General features: G+C 39.7%; 3 protein-coding genes across 3 annotated transcripts in view; 1 reads left to right on the top strand and 2 right to left on the bottom strand.

Annotated features, from left to right (window-relative positions):
* naif1 (nuclear apoptosis inducing factor 1) overlaps positions 1-2,005 on the bottom strand; it is a 3,959-nt gene extending 1,954 nt beyond the window's left edge. The window contains exons 1-2 of the mRNA XM_008287335.1: positions 1,472-2,005; positions 38-88 (exon numbers count right to left, since the gene is read on the bottom strand). Of these exons, the coding sequence (XP_008285557.1) occupies positions 38-88; positions 1,472-1,916 (496 nt within the window). The 5' untranslated portion in view covers positions 1,917-2,005. The remainder of the gene's footprint in view (positions 1-37; positions 89-1,471) is intronic.
* Positions 2,006-6,075: 4,070 nt separating this feature from the next.
* fpgs (folylpolyglutamate synthase) overlaps positions 6,076-18,633 on the bottom strand; it is a 20,575-nt gene continuing 8,017 nt past the window's right edge. The window contains exons 5-15 of the mRNA XM_008287339.1: positions 17,650-17,764; positions 15,359-15,436; positions 14,875-14,936; positions 12,892-12,994; positions 12,433-12,510; positions 12,174-12,321; positions 11,186-11,269; positions 10,776-10,926; positions 9,137-9,212; positions 8,795-8,861; positions 6,076-7,657 (exon numbers count right to left, since the gene is read on the bottom strand). Of these exons, the coding sequence (XP_008285561.1) occupies positions 7,281-7,657; positions 8,795-8,861; positions 9,137-9,212; positions 10,776-10,926; positions 11,186-11,269; positions 12,174-12,321; positions 12,433-12,510; positions 12,892-12,994; positions 14,875-14,936; positions 15,359-15,436; positions 17,650-17,764 (1,339 nt within the window). The 3' untranslated portion in view covers positions 6,076-7,280. The remainder of the gene's footprint in view (positions 7,658-8,794; positions 8,862-9,136; positions 9,213-10,775; positions 10,927-11,185; positions 11,270-12,173; positions 12,322-12,432; positions 12,511-12,891; positions 12,995-14,874; positions 14,937-15,358; positions 15,437-17,649; positions 17,765-18,633) is intronic.
* The window catches only part of cdk9 (cyclin-dependent kinase 9 (CDC2-related kinase)), a 22,866-nt gene continuing 15,925 nt past the window's right edge, over positions 11,693-18,633 (top strand). Inside the window, exons 1-2 of the mRNA XM_008287336.1 lie at positions 11,693-11,697; positions 16,964-16,967. Coding sequence (XP_008285558.1) covers position 11,697; positions 16,964-16,967 — 5 coding nt within the window. The 5' untranslated portion in view covers positions 11,693-11,696. The remainder of the gene's footprint in view (positions 11,698-16,963; positions 16,968-18,633) is intronic.

Here is an 18,633-nt window from a genome sequence, read left to right on the forward strand (position 1 = left end):
TTTTAATTAATTAAAAAAATTAATAATCTAAACTTACCATTCAGCGGTTTGACCTCATCACAGACTGTCCCTGGACCAGCTGGAAGAGCTATAAAATACAGACAAAGTATGATACTAAAACCACAACTAAAAGGATCTGCATGTGAAGAAAAACAAGAAGGAAAATCGAACACAACCAGTCATAATGCAGAATCCAAAAACACATGCATGGTCCTTTTTCCAGAAAGGATGCCACCTACGATTTATTGCATGTTGAACAGTGAGTGGGATGAGGTTTCATGTACGAGCTTCTCAATGTGTCTCAAAGAGCGACGTCACATATTTTATAAGGCAGTTCTGCCCTATAAAAAGTAGTGACTACATGTGTAGTCAAAATTAGGTTAAGACCTGAATGAGTTTTTTTGAAATGTTACCCTATCATTTACAGTTAGCTGCTTTGATAGCTTCAGCTAAAGCTAATTTACCCTTTCCTGTCTCACAATGGATGGATAATTAGTAACTAAAGTAATAATAAAGCAGCTTAAAGTAATTATTGTGAAGAAAAAACGCTACCCTTTAGCCTCGCCAAGCAGTGCTGCAGTAGCAGCTGCCCAATGAAATACATCTGATTTTATATTAGAACTGCAACAATTAATTGAGTAGTTGTTACCTAATCCCCAACTGTTTTATGATCCAATACTGTTTCAATTTAAAAGGTCTAAATTATTTTTTTTGCTGACATGTCATGATTTTATTTCAGATATCAATGACATCCTTCTGAGCAGTCAAAACAACCGTTAGAGATATGTGTGGTTCAGTGTAGAACGGTCAGAACAACAGCTACAGATACCTTAACCGTCATTACAACTAGTCTGAACTGTTGTGATGCTGCTGCTCATATGAGGCGTCCTGTTGGATATTATTCTAGCAAAGCCTTTGAACAGTGTCAGCAGAAGTCATGCACCTGCTGTTGTGGATAAGAATGTTATAAAATGCTATTAAATACAAAGAGCTGATCAGTTTGTGGAGAATGAGAGCTTTGTCCAAAAAAGACTTGTGGTTGAAATTTACTAAAACAACATTAATTCTTCCAATCAAAACTTTTATTCAAGATATCTGTAATTACAGAATTCATAATGAAGCTGTCCATGTGGAACGGGGCTAAAAGCATGTGTATTATAGGCATTGTAGAATTAACATTCTGTGCAATATTTTGGGCTAAAACTGTAAACACACACTCTATGGACATGTGACAGTGACATTAACTTCTTATAGAGGGGTCCAATAGGGGACCTTTAAAATGTCATCAGCCTCCTTTAACAAGCCTGACTTCTCTGTAATCTGTGTTCCACTTCACAGTGTGACTCTCTTCACTTTGAATTCTGCAGATGAGTCCACAGAAGCCCAAATATGAACTTTGTTGTTGCAGCATGAGTGAGTGAGTCTGTCTCCTGCTGCAGCTGGTTCACTCTGAAAACTTTAGTCAACTTACCCTCTGTGAGTGTGACGGTGGTGGCCGTGTTGACCGTGACAGGTAAAGTTATCTCAGCATCCGAGTCTCCAGCCGGTAAACTGATGATGGTGGCCTCCCCCAGGAGGTTACAGATCCTCTGCTGCATGGCAGTGAGGATGACGGGAACTGGAGTGCAGTCGGCGGACGTCGCCTCTATCGCTGCCCGCGCCTGGGCCACTTTCCGCCGGACCTCCGTCTTCATGTCCGACCACTTCTTTTTCACCTCGGGCAACTCTCTGGGACAGGTAGTGACAGCGTTCACCTTTTTCAGGATGTCCACCCACGCGTTATTCTTTGCCATGTGGGTGACTCCAGCATTGAAGTGGTTAACCAGTGTGTGCTTTTGTTTCTCTATTTCTTCTACTATAATTTCCACCTCTCTTTCCGAGAAATTCATTTTTCTCTTTTTGGCGACCGATGCCATAATTGCAGAAAACCCTCTTTAGGAGAGGTAATTGTGCGTATTGTACGCAAAAATAGTAGGATTTACTCAATTGATGTGCGCAACGTAATGGCTTCCAGAATCGGCTTCTTCTTCCTACTAACAACGCTTACGTTGGCTGGACTGGAGCCCCGCCCACCGGAGCCTCATTGGTTGGACATCCCGCGGTCATGCAGTATTCTCTGATCCTATTGGAAGACCAAGCGCCAATCAGTCAGCGAGTCAAACAAACTATGTGCTTCAGAAGCCTTAATCAAAAAACTTACCGTTATTTCACTTTTAATACTTATTAAGTTGAAGTAGTTTTTTTTATTTATTTCAGTTTTCATTTCAAAAAAGGTAAAATGTAGGTTTTTATGGCAAATAATTATTCCAAGCAGCAGAAAGTTGGAAAAGCAGTACAAAAAGATAAATAATATTGTATCAGAAAACTACATATTAATGAGTAAAAGAACTAGACACAGTCTGCATGTGCAGTAAAAGAGTGAAAAGCATACTCAGACCTGCATTAGTAAAAGTTAAAAATATGTGTGTGTATACAGGGCTGTAAAAAAGTACGGGGATTGAAGATATTCTGATTCTTATCTGTTACATAAAACCATCAGGGTGTGTCTGACAACAACAGATTCACTTTGCAGTATCACAACATGCACAAACATCGAGCCATCATATAAAAAAAAACAACAACATATGGACATGTTAACAAGGTAAAAAAAAAATTTAAAAAAGGGGATTTTCAATGAAGGGTCTTTGAGCTCGGTAAGAAGTTATGATGGAAATTGAGTAGCCATCATCCAGCAGCTGGAGGGAGGTGTTGTGAGAGAAAGACTGCCTGGGAATAATAATTTGCCAGGACTTTAGACTCAGACCGGCCCATTAACTCAGCTGGCACAGCACCACCATACAAACTGTAGCCAGGCTTAAATGGTAAACAAAGATTTGATTCTTAAATGACATGTGACAGGTTCTTAAACAATGCAAGAAACTGACCCTGTGTTATGTACTTTAAAAGGACTGTCAGTGTTTATTATATTCTTATCACGCTACATATGGAGGGGCAAGTTCTCTCTGTTCTGGACAGTTTGCCTTCGTCTTATTATGGGACGATTGCCTTATGTTTCTCTTACACCTTGCATAGGACTGCATTATTAATTTCTCTTTCATCCATCACAGGAATGTAGCTCACTGTGGTGGGAGTGTAACTTCCTGCATCAGCAGCATATCTCTCTAAGAAATCCTTCACATCCTCAAAAACTAATAAGCCAACCGGAGATACAGAAAACCAATCTTCAGCATTTTTCCATCGAATACAGTCGTCTGCCTCACAAGTAGTGCATTCTTAGTAATGACCATGAACTGTAAGTGAGTGAGCACACATCAGCTGAAGTAGTGTTATCAGCATTTGTCAGTTGTAAGCTATTAACTACAAGAACCAGTGTAGGATCCAAATCAAACTGGACCGTACTTCAGCAAATGCAGTAGTCGTGCTTTTCTTAACATCTCGTATTCATTCTGTAACGAAGTTCTGTCCAAGCTCATCACACAGTCTATACCTTCTCTGTAAACCAAATCTCTACACGATGCTACTCTGATTCTCCTCTCTGGCTAATTTTGCATTTACATTTCAAATGAATTTGCAGAAAATGTATGTACAAAAGAATGCAGATCTATACATTCTAACACTGCATACAGTGCTGTAAAAAAGTATTTGCCTCCCTACAGGCATCTTCTATTTTTGCATATTTGTCACACGTAAATGTTTCATACCATCAAACTAATTATAAAATAAGATAAAAATAACCCAAGAAAACACAAAATGCAGTTTTGAAATGATTATTCCATTTGTTAAAGGAAAAATGTCCCACCTTGCTCTATCTAAAAAAGTAGTTGCCCCCTTAGCCACCAATTTACCAAATGATTAAAGTAATTTTGCAATTGGGTTCAATTCCACCAGCCACACCCACGTATGATTACCGCCAGGCTTGTTGAATCTAAACATCACTTAAATAGAACCTGCCTGGCACTGAGAAGTAGCTAAATGGTCTCCAAAAGCAGCACATGACACCACGTTCTACAGAGTTTCAAGAACTGATGCGAAACAAAGTCATTGACATTTATCAGTCTGGAACGGGCCACAAAGCCATTGGTAAGGATCTGGGACTCCAGAGAAACACAGTGAGAGACATTATCCACAAACAGAGAAAACATGGAACAGTGGTGAACCTTCCCAGGAGTGGCCGGAAAACCAAAACTTCTCCAAGAGAAGAGCATGTTGACATCTCATCCAGGAGGCCACAAAAGAACCCAGACGAACATCAACAGAACTGCAGGCCTCACTGGCCTCAGTTAAGGTCAGTGTACATGATTCCACAATAAGGAAGACACTGGGCAGAAATAACATCGGCGTAACATGTGGCTCAGGTGGTAGAGCGAGTCGGTCGATGATCGGAAGGTCGGCGGTTCGATTCCGTGTAACCTGTTTCATGGTCGTTGTGTCCTTAGGCAAGACACTTCCCCCACCTTGCCTGGTGTGAATGCGTATGAATGGATTGTTTGAGGTGGTGGTCGGAGGGGCCGTAGGTGCAGAATGGCAGCCACGCCTCTGTCAGTCTGCCCCAGGGCAGCTGTGGCTACAATTGTAGCTACCACCACCGGAATGAATGTGTGAGAATGAATAATTGACAGTATAAAGCGTCTTTGAGTGTCTAGAAAAGCACTATATAAATCTGATCAGTTATTTTTATTATTATTATCAATGGGAGAGTTACAAGATGCAAACCACTCCTAACCAAAAGAAACATAAAGGCTCGTCTGGCATTTGCAAAAAATATCTGGATGAGCCCCAAGACTGTTGGGATAACATCCTGTGGACTGATGAGTCAAAGGTGAAACTTTTTGAAAGACATGTGTCCTGTTCCATCTGGCTTAAAGCTAATATTGCTTTCCACAAGAAGAACATCATACCAGCAGTGACACATGGTGGTGGTAGTGGATGGTTTGAGGCTGCTTTGCTTCCACAGGACCTGGACAACTTTTCATAATTGATGGAGCCATGAATTCTGCTCTCTATCAGAAAATCCTCCTGGAGAATATCCGTCTATCAGTTGATGACCTCAAGCTCAAGTGCAAATGGATTTTGCAGTATGACAATGATCCACAGCACACAAGCAAGTTCATCTCTGAATGGCTCAAAAAGAACAAAACTAAGTTTTGGAGGGCCGAGTCAAAGTCTGGACTCTAATCAAGACCTTACAAGAGCAGTTCATGCTGGAAAACCATCTAATGTGGCTGAATGAAAACTATTCTGCAGGACAAAATTCCTCCATGGCCATGTAAAAGACTAGCAAGACTAGCATTTAACTGAAGTTGTTGCTGCCAAGGGTGGACCAACCAGTTATTAGGTTAAGGGGGAAATTACTTATTCACAGGAGTGATATGGGTTTTCATTAAATCCTCAATAAATCATCATGAGTTATCTCAGTCTAATATTAAATAAATCTAAATATTAGTTTGATGATCTGGAACATTTAATTGTGAGAAATGCAAACTGCAAAAATAGAAGGCATCAGGAAGGAGTCAAATACTTTTTCACAGCACTGTATGTTGCACGATATGAACTGCTCCATTGAGATAACCAGTGCATGGTGCTGACTCTACAGCGTCGACCATTAAACTGTTCCAGCAGACACTGCAACGAGGTGACAATATTAGAGGCTTACTGATAAAATCTCAAATGGAGGGGGGGAAAAAAAACCCAGAAAACTTGATGGGAATACAAAATTCCTGTTGTTCAGGTATGAGGAAGGCTACTGTTTCCTCATCGCTCTACACATATCTGATCTATTGCACTTCATCACAGTTTTGTCATTATTTAACCTTTTAGCATTACCGTTGGTGTTTCACTCGTGCAGAACTGTTGCATGGGTGGTGCTATGCCTCATGGTGGATTTTAGTGAGATAGTATGAGTGACAACTTTGCTACACAGATGTATTGATCCACTATGAATGTATGCTGGAGCATGAGATCAGCTTGTCTGACCACGAACACTGACGAGGCTGGTGATATCCACTGCTAAAGAGGAATTCTGAGAGTCACTCTGATGGATAGTGAACAGGACGTATTTTCCAAAAGTTGACAGGCTGCATTTTGGAAAGACATTTATTGATGACAATGAATCGATACAGATTGTGTCTACACTTGTAAAACACATTCTATCAGGTTTGGGTTGACAAAGGAGACACAAAGAAATGTTCAAAACAATGATGGACTCAGTAAATGTATGTATATTATTTAACTGACCTAAGAGTTGAGCAGATTTCATCTGTATAACTTACAATTTAATTTAGGTGAATTTTATGGCTTGATGGGTCCATATGAGTATTAAAATAGGTCACGGTTGTTTATTTGGTTCTGAACAGATGTGGCTGAGGTTCTCGTGAAGGTGATGACCTCTCAGCTTCTCTGGATAAATCATTATGACAACATTTAATACAGGTTCAGTATGTCTCATTGATAGGCATACCTACAACAACTGCAAGTATTACCGTCAAGTTTAATTAAGGCCCATTTAAATAAGACTACAATTCCAGTGTACAACAGATTACACTGCGTTTGATTGGCAGTACCATTGATTCAACTAATGCCAACACTCGTGTTAGAAATATTTACACTCCTACAGCAAATAGATGAGTAGGCCATGTGTAAGACGCACACACTGACGAGAAGTGACAACATAAAAGTAGAAAGCGTGCAAAATGTTTTTCATTTAAAAATAAGTGTGAAAGATAAGAGTCAAGTGATCCAAATAGAGATGGTAAAAACCAGAAAACTCACAATTGGTACATATTGATATGCAGTTTTTGTACAAATGTAATGCAATGTGATAGACATCTCACCACGCGGGTTCATCCAAAGAACATCAGTGATAACTGAAGCACACACACAGACTTTCAGTCTGACAAATTCAGCTTACACTGTGCTATACATGAATGGGCTGTCTGCAGTTCATGTAAACACATTTGGCTTCAAGTAAGACTAAAGACATGAGCGCCACACATTTGTGTGCTTCTCAGTAAGGCTCTGGGTGAAACTGGAGCTGCCTTGGTCCAAATTAGCTGGTTCTTAGAGTAAGTCACAGTTGAGAACCTACCAAGACAACAGCAATAACTGGGTGCAGCTAATCCCATTAGACCTAAAGTCACTGTCTCAACAACTAACAGCACAAAAACATCATCTGTACAGAAAGAAATTATTTCTCCCCCTCCTACAGGTAAATGTACGTAAGCAGAATTCCCATCCAACTGTTATTTTAACGGTCTGAATTCAAATATTTCACATGGTCCTGTTCACTTTGACGTAGCTGGGTCCAGGTGTTTGAGAACTCCTCCTACCAGATGGAGGCTTCCAGTGATGAGGACGTGGATCTCAGCTGCTTCGCAGAGAGGAGCAGCTTTGGCCATGACGCTGGGTTTAACCGGGAAGACTCTCTTGGCTGGGTCTGCCAGTACTGAGTCCCTGCCCTGAGTAATCCACTGGAGGGCACTGAGGATGCAGGGGAAGACCAGGGTGTCTGCTTTCTTTTCAGGAACCAGGGGGAGGCTGCCCTCGATGAGCAGCTGTGTGCCTTTGTTATCCTCCAGACTGTTGTGAAGACGCCAGCTCCTCTCATTGTCCAAGCAGCGAGTCAGCATGTTCTCAACTGACACGTTGAAGTTCTGCTGGTCTGAGAACAGAATGAAAGGATGGATGAATAAATTCAGAACATATTAATACATATACAGATATATGAGGTGTGTCACAAAAGTTCCAGGACTGGTGTCTCAAAAGATATATTTCAAACCCAAACCACAAACTATGAGTTTTCCCCTTCAGGCGATCAACCAGCACATCTACAAAGAGATCCTGAGGCAAGAGTAAGCTGGGAAAGTGCATTAGGCTCCAGGGGAACTACTTCAAAGGGGACAACTTGTAGTTTGGATTTGACATATACCTTTTGTGACACCAGTCCTGAAACTTTGCTGACACACCTCATATAATAATCTGATCCTACACTTGCAATATAACAACATCTTGATGTTATCTGACTTGATGTAAGGTTCTTGATCAAAAAATACTAAAGACCATGCTTTAAATCTGTATGGTTTGTTATGTTTACAATATAAATATGATGAATTTAACTTCAGAGACTGATGTCTTGATCCCTGATCGTCTGCAACATTTGGTACTGTGAGATTAGTGAACGTGTATTTTGTCACTATTGGTGGCAGGTCCCTACACTCCATTTTTCACCCATATTTTACAGGCTGCAGAAATTTACTTAGGTCTTTACTTAGCATTTACCAGCCTGTTGAGATATAAAACATTATTATATATTATTTTAACCTTTGCCTCCAGTCTACATACTAAGTCATTAGGTGTTGATTCAGCAAGATTAGGGGAGGTCAATTGCTTGTCCACCTCAGAATCCGTCGAAACTTTGTAGGAGTGCCAAAGATCATTCCTACAAAGTTACAACAGATTCTGAGATGCTGATGCAACCACCTTCGCTGAGCTGACACAGAATGACTCAGCTCTACAAGCCACGTCCTGACTCCAGTCTTGTATATAAAGCGCAGACATGGCAGACTTCTGTTTTTTTTAAACCCTTGAAAACCATCATACTTCTTAAAATATGATGAAGAATTGAATTTTTTTAAAATAATCTAAATCACTGTCCAAAAACTAAAGTACGCTTTGATAATTTGCTGTCAGGAAAATTTAGAAATCTTAAAGAGCAAAAGCAGTGGTATGTCCCTTTAATCATTTGAGGTAGACTTTAATTCAAGCTTCTTCAACCAAACAACGTTGTCAATGATCTCACCTGCATTACAGGAAGCGATGACTTCAGTGATGTTTGGGCAGAACACAGCAAAGTCAAAATGACACGGCTAAAGGAAAGAAAGTCAGCATGTGATTTAAAGCACTGAAATGTGGCACGGTCCAGACATCAATAAGTATTTATGAAGAGGATGTATGAAGCTGGAAAGATTTTAAATGACTTGACTTGTGAGTCAATTTATCTTTCCTGTAAGACAAAAAGGTTACTGCATCATCCTCCCATTTTCTTTTCAAGGACATCCACAAACATACAATGACCACAACAGCATTCTTCTGTGTAGTTTTTGTCATCATTCTCTATTGAGGTGACAGCAATTGTACTCACCACCAGTGCTTTCAGCATGGCAGCAGAGTCTCTCTCCCCTGTAGCATTGAACAGCAACACTCTGGCCACAGGTCCACTACAACACAAGCATGTCAAGGTTTCAGATCCCTGTTTCCTGAACAAGAGTCTCCAGTGTTTGGATAGTGACAGTAACGACAGCAGTTATTAAGCTCCATGGGGCGCTCAAGTATCAAAAACAAACAGGTCACCTGGTTCTATTTCATATCTTGAAAAACTAATACTGATGATAAGACAGCTGGACTACAGCCCAATGCTGTCGACATTTTACTTTTAGGACCCTCAAGGTGTCAACTTCTCTGACTCAGGAACTGATTTGTGATTTAGGGCCTGAGATGGTTTTCTGCTATTGAAGTGTAGCAAATCAGATTCCATTCAAGCCAATGAAAACCTGGTACCAGACAGAATTCTGCAATGGCACAGAAAACACTGTGGCTATTCATTACCATGTTTAACATAACAATGAACATGTTATTGGATATTAGGCTTCTTTTACGTTTTTAAAATCCATCTTTTGCACAGTCTCATTTTGCACACTTGGTACTATTTATTTATCTTATTTTTATTTTATATTGCATATTTTGTTTTATATTTTATGTGTGCCTCCAATGTCAGGTGTCTTGTGGGGTGTCTGTGTTTTGTCTTTTTATGTAGCTGCTGTAACAAGTAATTTCCTGTAAAAGGATCAATAAAGTATCTATCTATCTATCTATCTATCTATCTATCTATCTATCTATCTATCTATCTATCTATCTATCTTCAGTGGTGTTCACAGATGATATTAAGAACAGACAGAGCTTAGAAAATATAACCAATGTTTTATTAAATCTTTACATTAAGAACACCACGTGGCTGGATCCATTAAAATCAAATCCTGTGGTGATGTTTAGGTATTAATAATCATCTCTGTAACTTCTGTTCATTGACTTATCTAGAGGGCTATGCTCTAATCAAATATGGATGTTTATTGTGGGGCTCTAATGGCATACAGCATACAGTCGGTTCTGGTTCTTAATCATTCTCAATATTGATTCTTTAAGAGGCAAGTGGTTAGAGTTACTCCAACAGTAGTACATTAATGCACAAGTAATGATAATTTAATGTTATTATTAGATTGTTAGACTGTTATTCAAATATAACATTAGATTTCGCTATCTGTTTTTACTTGTAACACCAGAGTACATTTTCCTGATTATTAGGGCTGGACCCGAATATCCGAATATCCGGATAGCAATTTTGATATTCGAATATTCTCCCACAAATAGACCCACCCAACTCCCTGAAACAGGTCCCTCCTGTTGTGTGAGACAAGTACATGTTGCTGCAAAGTAAAGTTACTTCACTCATCTGTAACACGCCTTAATAAACAAAATACTGACTGAATGTCTGTGTTATGATTGTAGTCACAAAAGTAGGGATGTTAATAATTAATCATTAATAAATACATTGCAGTTAATAATTTAACCATTTAAAAGTATAATAAAAATAGATACAGATATTATGCATTCACTTGAGCACCTCGTGTAGCGAGTGTCTCTTCACCAAACTTACAAACAGTATCACATTAAGTTGCTTGCTGGATATAGGACTAACTGTCATGTCATTAGGGAGTGACGTTCACCTTGCATTCCTTTCATGCTGGGCTGCAATCTCTCTGAACCAGTGAACACAGGCCTGCATACTGCGCATGGTGTGAGCTCCATCCAAGAAGTAGGTGACCGCTCCGTGTTTCAGAGTCTGATTCCTGCCGGGCCACTCTGTGTCTGCCAGTCCTGACAGCAAACAGACTCACTATAAACTCATACATACACACTGACTTAGGCTGTTTTCATTTTAAAATTGGGTTTTACAGTGAAAACATCAAGACTAAGACAAATTCTGGAGTTTACTAAAACAGTTTCAGCAGCGTTTCCAAAGGTATACGTTTAAATAGTGCTAAAACTCTGGAGCAGTGTGAACACCAGGTATAATTGTGTTTAAAAAAATATAAATCTTTAGTGTGGATGTGGCCTGAATGGCTCCATGACTCACCTTTCACCATGATAGGGCTGGGCTTGAAGGAAGCTGCCCTCAGTACACCAGAGGTCTCAACACTACTGGAGGGAAGGCTTTTATCTATTAAGAGAGGACATGTTTTGAAAGCTGAGACAAATTAAAGCCCCTTTTACACATGAAATACATAACACCATCATCTTCATATGTCCATTAAAGTCAGGGCTTTTGGTCAGGGCAGTCTGCTGGAGCTGCAGAATGGAACATGCATGTGTGCTATTTAGCACCTGGTTCTTATTGTGGTTGGAAGATTTGGAAGATTTGTTTTGCTGTGACTTCAAGGGAAGAATTACAAATAGGACTAAAATAGGTTCATTGTCAGAGTATCCTGATGTTGTTGAAACATATTTTACAAAAAACATGTTAACAAGCCAGTGTGACTACAACAGCTGAGTGACCAGGGTGCGCATTTAGACACGCAGCCGATCTGTTTAGTAGCCGTCAGATTAACAGAACAGTTTATGTGTGAAAGGGGTTTATGTCTCTGGTGAGTGGATGGCTTTCATTTGATTGCAATCATCTTACTGACTAAGAAAAACAAATAGAATAACATAGGTTCACATATTTCTGCCACTCGCAGATATTTAATATTGTATAATTTTCCTAAATAAATGATAGTATAATAATTTAATCATGTTTATTTAATTGGATTCTCTTAACTTATGAAAATCTTATGTTTTAGGTCACATTAATGCAAAAAAAAAAAATTCTGAAGGAGTCGCAAGCTACCAACCAGTCCTGTATGTTGCTAATATTGTAGCAATATGTAAAACCTTGCTTCACCTATTGGGTGTTTCCCCACATACCGAATTTGTGTGCACTGCCAACCCAAATCGATTTGTCCCGTTTTGTGAGAAATGGTACCTTTTGTCCTCTTAAGCCAATCTCATGAAAACATTTTTGGATTCATGTAGTTCTTTTTGCCACTGGCATACAGATCAAATGTTTGTAGACACATCAGTCCTACCTGGTAGACATCTTTTCTGCAGCCAAGTGTGACTCAACTGGAGGGCCAGGGAGGCGTTGGAGCGCTGGTGCTGCCCTGCCAGGCCCAGACGCAAAGGTCCACAATCTGCCTGGTACTCGTCCAGCTCTGGACACACCCACAGAGGACACTGCAACAACACGTTAGTGTAATAAACACAACTGAGCAGCTGGAGGAAAGGGTTTTAAAGCATAATTTCCACAGAAACATTTTACAGACTCAGATGAATACGAACACTTACTCTGATCTCTTTCGCCCTGTCCCTGAGAACAGCCAGCGCATCTTCTGGCTGTTTGACTGTGAAGGCAGGGACCCCTGGCTGCAAACATATCACCAAATGCAAGTGAGATGACAGCGTAGTGGATAGGTAACAAACAGTTCACATTTTAAGGGCTACACCAAGTCTGAATGCAAAATAAAAAAAAAAAGTCTTCCGACTGCGAAAAAGTGCATTCCAGGATACAAAAATAGCAGTAATTTAACTAAAGGTACCCTTCCTAGCTTTTTCCAGAACTTTTAACCCTGTCCCTACTCCAACCCTGGCAAACATGAATGAATAAATAAATAATAAAAATAAACAATTATTCACAACTCCATGACAACAGAGCAAATTCGCACTGCAGACGAAGTTAAAAGCCTCCAAAAGCGGTACGTGTAGCCACTATGAGTGACAGAGTCCTGGTGTGTACTGACAACACACCTTGAAGATGCCTCCTTTTTGCCAGGCAATTTTTTCAATGGTGTCTCCTAGAATCTGAGTGTGGTCTATGCCGAGGGAAGAGATGCCACACACCCATGGCCTCCTGTTGACACAACCACACAGGGAAAAACACTGTTTACGTTTTGATCAAACATTGATAAAGTCATATTAAAAACCTAATGTTAATCTTTGCAGTTTATTAACTAAAGGTGATGATGAAGCTCTTTGCTAAGCAACAGAACACTTCAAAAGGGACTTTAAACAGAACTATAGAAAGGGTTCAATTTTATTAGTCAGCCTCATAATCTGGTTTTCAGTGCAACATGAGAAGAAACGACTATTTTCTCTAAGTCTGTTGGATAGAACATCATTGGCTCCCATTGAATGGCTCTTAGACAAACTAAGCTTGTTTTTTTGTTTGTTTTTTTTAAACTTTATTCACTATTTTACTTTCTTTGCACAATTAAGCACTATTACATTTTTTTTTCCAAATACAGTTTCAGGGTAATCTGTGGCTGTGTCCCAACTTCGCTGCTAGCTGTTAGTGTAGCTTTAGCCATCGTGAAGGTAGCTAATTTCCTGGTTTGTGTCTATGGCTGTGCTTTTTATACACTGATCAAATAACCATGATTATCATTTAAGCCATAATCGAGTATCCCTAGTCAGTTGTATGAAAGTATTTCAGCTACACAAAGGATGATGTTGATCTCTGTCAGCAATGGAAGTTGGGTGAAAATTCCTTAATTTTTACAGATTTCAAAATGTATTACAGGAAAAAGGAAATATCATCATGTTCATGTTTTTCACTATTTTGCAGCCCTACTTGGAAGTCATTGTTAACTCCTCCACAGATACAACACTGTTGAGAGTTTCATCTTGAACCAGACTGTAGAGGAGTTTTGAGTCAGTAAACAGACTTTCACCTCCATAAACTGGCAGCCAAAATAGCTCCTCCCACTTTACAACTATATTGCAACTGTATCATATCAGTCAGTGGTGGACTGTAACACAAATAGCAGTTACTATGTAATGTCACGTTGGGTATTACACAAGAGCAAACTGTACATAGAATAAACTGAACATACTTTAAGTAACATGGTTTCTCAGAACCCCCCACTCCTTTCCTATCATCTCTTTCCTGTACTATCTTACAAAAGCATAAAATATTTTAATCATCAAAAACAAGTTAGCTAATAAATTACATTTCACATGGAGTGTTTTTTTTGTCTAAAAAAATATCTAAAATTGTAACCTGTAAAAAACTTTTTAACAGTTCAAGTACAAGATTTTTCTACGTGTATTTTTTTTTTTGTTCACAAATCTCATGTCGAGACCCAAACCACCACTGACCATATCCTACTAACAAGTATTGAGTGTGTATCAATGTCCCATATGTCTTAATCCTTCTGTGCCATAATGATCCCATGTGTCAAAAACCTAATACAACATAGCAGTGGTCCACACTGTTGTACTGTCTGACATGTTCCTTCGTTACCATGAACAAACAGATTTTGACTCAAATCCTCATACACCGTCTGGCTACCAGAAATACTCTTAATTTGCTGCAGAAAATAGTCCCCAACAAATGCAATTCGTACTTATGCTATAAACTCTAACTGGCTTTCACACCGGAGCGTGACAGTATGTCACAGCCAAAAAAGGGAAAACATGTAGTGTTCTTTTATACTTTGTGTTTTTCGGATCTCATTGAGAAAACACAGGTGGAAACCTTCCTACAATAGCAGTCTGACACAGTTGGATATTGTGGATCACACAAATGTTGTTGGGATAATACAGACAGGGATAAACTAAATGGCTGCCTTTTATTGGGTCCAAAAATCATAAAAGATATCATTGCTGCATATGTCTCATGTCAGTCGTGCACAACCAGAATTACAGTAAGGTTTCTTTTTCTAATGTGTAGTATGTTGTTGTTATTCTTTTACAGGTGGGTAGGGTCAACATTTAAGCATAGATTCTTACCTTATGATGTTGGTGCAGTCGTACGCTCCACCAATGCCAACTTCAATTACCGCTAAATCCACCTGACCAAAGACAAGAGCTTTTTAGATTCAAGATAAATTAGTAATTAAAAAGAAACTTCCCCATCAGTCTGTCCATCCAGAGCCAGCCTTCTGAACACTCGCAGGCCAGACGACATGACCCCTTGCTTGAGTGAGTATAGGCTCACCAGTAAAATTAACCTTCACAGTTATGGACAATAGCTGAGCTTTTGTAACATTGTGCACTAATGCAAAAAGAAAAAAATGCCACAATGGTTCGTTTTTGAAGAAAAGCAGAAAATGGTGAAAGCTTATTTGGATCAACTCTCATGGCTGAAGCTTGTCTAACTGCACCAGCGTCTGCTTTCAGTGCCAGATGATGAGTCTGTCACTTATAAATCCCAAGAAACAGTGGGTTCCAATTTGCTGGCTGCCAATACAGGCAGCATATGCTAATGTCACACCTTCTCCTGAAGGAAAACGTGGAAGGCCAAGATGGTGAGGAAACGAAAGTATGCTGGCATTGTCCCTCCATGGGCATCCTGAGGAGACAACAGAGAAGAAAGTATGACTGCATCACTTTGCTTTCAACCAACATTATATACCAGTAAATACCAATACATTGTTTTGTATTTGTCAGTCTTTATGTCAGCACTTTCACTCCCTGTAGATTCTTGTGATCAATCACTAGGTATACAAAAAGTTCAGACACTGCTTCTCATTCAAGGGTTTTTCTTCATTTTACACATTTTCCACATAGCAGAACAAAACTAAAGGTGTCAAATTATGAAAGAACACACATGGTATTATATAGTAAGTAAAAAAGTGTAAACAAAGCACATAGGTTTGATATGTTTGATTTTTTGAAGTAGCCTCGCAGAAGGACTGATCTTCCTGTTGCATGTCAAGTAATGATGGTCTGTTATTTCTGTTTAGTTAGCTGAGCGGTTCTTGTCATAACATGAACTCTTACAGTTGTTAATTATATGTACTTGCTGTATACCAAGACTACTTCTGCACAATACAACTGATGGTGTCAAGCACATTATTAAGAACAAAATCCACCAGTTAACATTTGATAAGGCTCATCTGTGAACTGGAAACTACTCCAAATAATGACCCCATGTTGCTGGTAAACATATCAATAATAGGTAAAGCTGTCATCAAGGCATTTAGTGGCTACAGTGATGACTCTGAAATATGAAACACGTTTTGCTTTGTCTAGTATGTGATTCCAAGTGCTACTGTATGTGCAGTATGTTCCTCATTCAGATGAGGTTTTTGTAGAAAGTAAAATATTAAAGATTATGTTAGTTTCGACTCTGCAGTTCCCCTGGGTTTTATGAACAACTCACATGCATCACATCATCAAATGTTCAGTGCCAAGTTTCATGTACAGTGATTTATTAAGATTCTTTGCATCTGGCATCACTTCGTAATGGCACACAGCTTCTTTTAAAAAATAACGCATGATTTGTCCAAAAATAGGAGTCAAATAGTACTGAATGCTGGTCAAGTGACCAAAGTGTGCTGTCACATGAGGGTTGTGTCCTGACACGAGGGGTCTCATTTTGTACTTGACTCAATTACAACCTGTGACACTGATAATGCACAGCAAAGTTCTCCTCAGACTTGGAAAGCAAACTGGTTAAAAAAAACCACATCCCTGCCTGGAATGCTACTTTAAAGAGCCAGTATTATACTCATTTATAGGTTCATATTTGTATTTTGTAGGTCTACTAGAATAGGTTTTCCTGTACTGTGTATTGCTGTGGTCCTTCATTCCACACTGTTTGTAACATTTCATTTCAGGGATCGACCAATTATTGCCTCGAACGATTCCTGAGGCCGATAGTTGGCATTTTTCCGATTACTGGTATAGTTATTTTCATTGACCAATTATCACAAAATAAGGTAAATGGGCTTCTTTGGCTTTCTGCAGTGACTCTGTGGTTTCAAGCAATGTCCAACCCATCTTTTCACTGAAAGCTATTGTTTACAGACTGGGACTGATGAGCGCATTTACTGACCGGAGAAACTCCAGTGATTTAGCAGAGCTGTTTTGAAAGTGAGGTAGCAGGAAATGCTGAAGTTGTATTTAACACAACAGTCTTTCACAAGCATGTCTAGTGTGCCAGTTATACAGAAAATGCCTCAATAATTCACTTGCAGGTGATAACACGTGATGCAGTTGCAAATTACTTGGTCGACAGCCCTAGGCCATGACTAAGAGGTTTGCTGGTTTACTCGTGTATCATGTCACTTGATCTACTGCCTAATCTTTCATGAATGCCAAGTATGGCATAGATACCATGACTCTCTCCATCACTGTGTCTGAATGAAGCCATGAGGAATACAAACACAAAAATGACGTATGACAGAATATTATCACTTTAACACACTGATAAGGCTGCAATGTTACGTATTCCATGTCTACAAAGGGCTCAGCAATGACAAACTTTTTCTTTGTTTAAGGGTGTGCCAAGCTAGCCACTAATCAGGTGTTAAGATAAATACGTTTCAGTGCAGTGTGGTATATGGGACAAAGTTACTCCTTCGCAGTGGACTTAGGGCTTTGTAACTTTTCACACCTTATTTATGCACACAAAAGCTATTTAATGCACTAAAAGGAATGGGAGAAAAACACAAAAGGCATAATACGGGCCCTTTAAATTTTTTAAATCCATTGAATCATTCTGAGTGAAGTGAATGATTAGCTGTAGTTAGTCTGTTATCAGTTGAAACAAAGACGTACCTTAGTTTCATCCAGCCGTCCATAAACTTGCCAGAAGTATTTAGTAAAGAGCTCTTTTCCTATGGGCTGCCCGTTGATTCGAATCCTCTCTCTGACTTGTACCAGATGTGGGGAACTGCAACCAGAAGGGATGAGAACATGTGGGTTTAGACACGTTCCATAGATATGCTAAAGTAAATAAATACAAAAATGAACCCTGTCACCATTCTCATTTTACATACACTTGGTGGTCTCTGTAATAAGCCTGCGTGAAGCTATCAAGGATGTTACACCTCTTTACTAATTCAATGACATTTTAAACCAATGGCAGTAATGATGCATGATTTCACTGCATGAACAGTCCACTCCTCTGTGTCTGTACTAGGGCTTCTTGTGACCGTTAGATGTAGACCTTTTTATTTACCACACAAATTCACCGCTGTGTTTATAGTTGGAGTTTATATCCCACCAAGTGCAGATGGAAAAGAAGCCCTCTGTGAGCTGTATGAGACAATTAGTGAGCTGCAGACCCTTCACCCTGATGGAGTGTTGATTGTCGCTGGAGATTTCAACCATGCAAATCTCAGAACCGTTCTCCCTAAATTCCATCAATATGTGGACTTTGCTACCAGGGATGAGAATGTGCTGGACCTTGTCTACACAAGCATCCCCGGCGCTTACAAGGCGGAGCCCCGCCCCTACCTCAGGTACTCAGACCACATCTCTATCATGCTAATGCCAGCATACAGGCCAATTGTCAGGCGCTCCAAACCGGTTCTGAAGAAGGTGAAAATCTGGCCATCGGGAGCCATCTCTGCTCTTCAAGACTGTTTTCCGCACACTGACTGGCAAATGTTTAGGGAGGCTGCAACCAACAGCGACTCAGTCAACCTGGAGGAGAACGCCACATCAGTGACCTGCTACATCAGGAAGTGCACTGATGACGTCACTGTCTCCAAGACCATCACCGCTCGCCCCAACCAGAAGCCGTGGATGACTGCAGAG

This window comes from Stegastes partitus, unplaced genomic scaffold (genome assembly GCF_000690725.1).
Source record: "Stegastes partitus isolate 25-593 unplaced genomic scaffold, Stegastes_partitus-1.0.2 Scaffold496, whole genome shotgun sequence".
Lineage (NCBI taxonomy): Eukaryota > Metazoa > Chordata > Actinopteri > Pomacentridae > Stegastes > Stegastes partitus.